This window comes from Bactrocera dorsalis, chromosome 1 (assembly GCF_023373825.1).
Source record: "Bactrocera dorsalis isolate Fly_Bdor chromosome 1, ASM2337382v1, whole genome shotgun sequence".
Taxonomy (NCBI): domain Eukaryota; kingdom Metazoa; phylum Arthropoda; class Insecta; order Diptera; family Tephritidae; genus Bactrocera; species Bactrocera dorsalis.
In genome coordinates, this window is record NC_064303.1 from 24,139,407 (window position 1) to 24,142,229 (window position 2,823).

Consider the following 2,823-nt stretch of genomic DNA (forward strand, 5'->3'; position numbering starts at 1 on the left):
GCAAATAAAGAACTCAGGAGATATTTACCGTGCGCCAAATCTAGGAAAATATACGTGAAAAGAGAATCGACACACACCACCTCTTCGTCGATTTTAAATCTGCTTTTGACAGCATGAAAAGGAGCTGCTTTTATGTCGCGATGTCTGAATTTTTTATCCCCGCAAAACTAATACTCGTACGACTGTGTAAACTGACGTTGAGCAACACCAAAAGCTCCGTCAGGATCGGTAAGGACCTCTCCGAGCCATTCTATAGCAAAAGAGGTTTCAAAATAATTTCAAAATAATTCAAGCTGCAGAACTATATGTGGCAACACCACAAGCTTTAAAATTTATTATTTTGTAAATACAACCATGTGCATTTATTTCGTAAATGCAACCATGCGCTTTCTATTCGCTTTTGACTTGCATTCGCTTTAGGTTAGTAAAAGAAAATAAAAACGCCGGTCAGCCTTTTTGCTTTTGGATTCTGAAGAACAAACACGTTTTCTTATTTCGCTCCAAAACCCTATAATTGGTGACCCTTGACGGTAAGTGTGATGTCGCTCAACGATAGCATGGCGGTTACTGCTGGTCCAAGCCACGGGGAATTCAACGTTACAACACCAATTTTTCCACGCATCCCGCTGCCATTGATGTCAGAAGACAACATTGAGGCTTATTTTTACTCGTTGGATTTTTGGTTCGAGGCCTCTGGCGTTAAAACCGACTCGGCAAAATTTAATATCGTAGCGGCCAGTATACCACAGGTAAAGTTAATGGAGTTGCGCTCCATAATAGATGCTGCGCCCACGTCTGCGCGATATCAATTCATTCGTACCAAATTGATAGAAATTTTCACTGAGAGCCAGCAACGCCGCCTACAACGTGTATTGCGCGACATGCCGTTGGGCGACCGCCGCCCGAGCGACCTGTTTAACGAAATGAAGCGCGCTGCTGGTTCCGCTCTAAGCGAAAGCATTTTGCATGATTTGTGGGTTAATCGCTTGCCCCCATATGCGCAAGCAGCAATTATAGCAACCAACGTACCTATTGTCGACAAATTAAAAATCGCCGACTCAATAGTGGAGACGATGCAAATGCGTGAAGTTCGTATCCACGAGGTATCCGCATCGAATCATACCTCAAACAACGACCTGAGGACCGAAATAGCAGAACTGAAACAGCGTTTTGATAGAGTTACGAGCAGCGAGAAAACACGTGCGCGTTCCAGATCGAAAACACCAGTGCGCCCTCATAACATCAATTCAGGCGAAATGTGCTGGTATCACGCCAAGTTTGGACCAAACGCTAAGAAGTGTCGCCAACCTTGTAAGTTCGCTCAATCTACATCGCCAAATCTCAAACAATAGGGGTGCTCTGCCAGCAGTATCTCAGGGATAGGCAAACGCTCTGAGATGCCTTCGAATTGCCGCCTTCGTATACTCGACACATCAACTAATATAACGTTCCTTATCGACTCCGGCGCTGATGTGTCGGTACTTCCGAAGTGTTCGAAATTGGCACGAGTCAACCCATCGGATATGCAATTGTTTGCCGCTAATAGTTCACCGATTACGGTTTTTGGAGAAGTCATACTTCGCCTTAACCTCAACTTACGCAGGGATTTTGTTTGGAGCTTTGTGATTGCAGACGTAACCCAAGCAATCATTGGAGCAGATTTTTTATCACATTACGACCTTTTACCTGACCTTAATGGACGATGTTTGCTCGACCGCAAAACAGCAGTTAAATCATTTTGCACAATATCGCGAATCAATGTATCAAACATTTCAACCATAAGTTCAGACCGAGATTTTTTAAACTCGCTGCGAGAGTTTAGTGATATAACGCGACCAGCCGCTCCGGATTCTACAACGAAGTCTACCGTGGTTCACCGGATCATTACAAACGGTCAACCAATTTTTTCTCGGCCAAGACGGCTGTCGCCTGAAAAGCTGACGGCAGCGCGCGCTGAATTCGAGCTGTTGATGAAACTGGGCATATGTAGGCCATCCAGCAGTAATTGGGCTAGCCCATTACATATGGTGCGAAAGGCCGACGGGTCATGGAGACCGTGTGGAGACTACCGCGCGCTTAACGCGGTAACCGTCCCCGACAAATACCCTCTGCCGTTCCTGCACGATTTCAGTAATATTTTTGCTGGAAATTCAATATTTTCAAAAATCGATCTACGGAAGGCCTTTCACCAGATCCCAATCGATCCCAATGACATTTGTAAAACTGCCATCACAACTCCGTTTGGATTGTACGAATTCACGCACATGACCTTTGGGTTGCGCAACGCGGCGCAAACATTCCAAAGAGTCATCAACGAAGTTTTCCGCGGCATAGATAATGTTTTCACCTACCTGGACGACATATGCGTCGCATCACGCTCCCCAGAAGAACATCGCGCACATCTTCGTATAGTTTTTCAACGATTACGCCAACATAACTTAACAATAAACGTAGCCAAATCAGTGCTTGGTGTATCAGAGCTGCATTTCTTAGGGCATTTAATCACAAAGGATGGAATCAAGCCGCTTCCTAGCCGTATTGAAGCGATTCGCTTATTCAAACTTCCTACGATTGCAAAGGATCTTAAACGATTCCTAGCTATGATCAATTTTTATAGATCGCTACTTCCAAACCCACTTTCGCACCAAGCACCTCTTTTCAAAATGTGTTCTGGAAATAAGCGCAACGACAAAACGCCCCTGAACTGGACGAACGACAACATAAGGCACTTTGAGGCTTGCAAAGAGGACCTCGCTAATTGCACGCTTCTGGCGCACCCGCTCCCGAACGCTCCTCTTTCATTATGGGTCGACGCATCTGACT

The 2,823-nt window shown here is 45.2% G+C and overlaps 1 protein-coding gene across 1 annotated transcript; it reads left to right on the forward strand.

The window, feature by feature from the left end:
- Positions 1 to 539: 539 nt before the first annotated feature.
- Positions 540 to 1,352, forward strand: LOC125776219 (uncharacterized). The gene has a single exon (XM_049447332.1). The coding sequence runs from the start codon at positions 540 to 542 to the stop codon at positions 1,350 to 1,352; it is 813 nt and encodes a 270-aa protein (XP_049303289.1).
- The last annotated feature ends 1,471 nt before the right edge of the window (positions 1,353 to 2,823 follow it).

Bases quoted from the DNA above. Each gene is read 5' to 3' on its own strand.
- LOC125776219 (XM_049447332.1), top strand. From the start codon at position 540: ATGTCGCTCAACGATAGCATGGCGGTTACTGCTGGTCCAAGCCACGGG.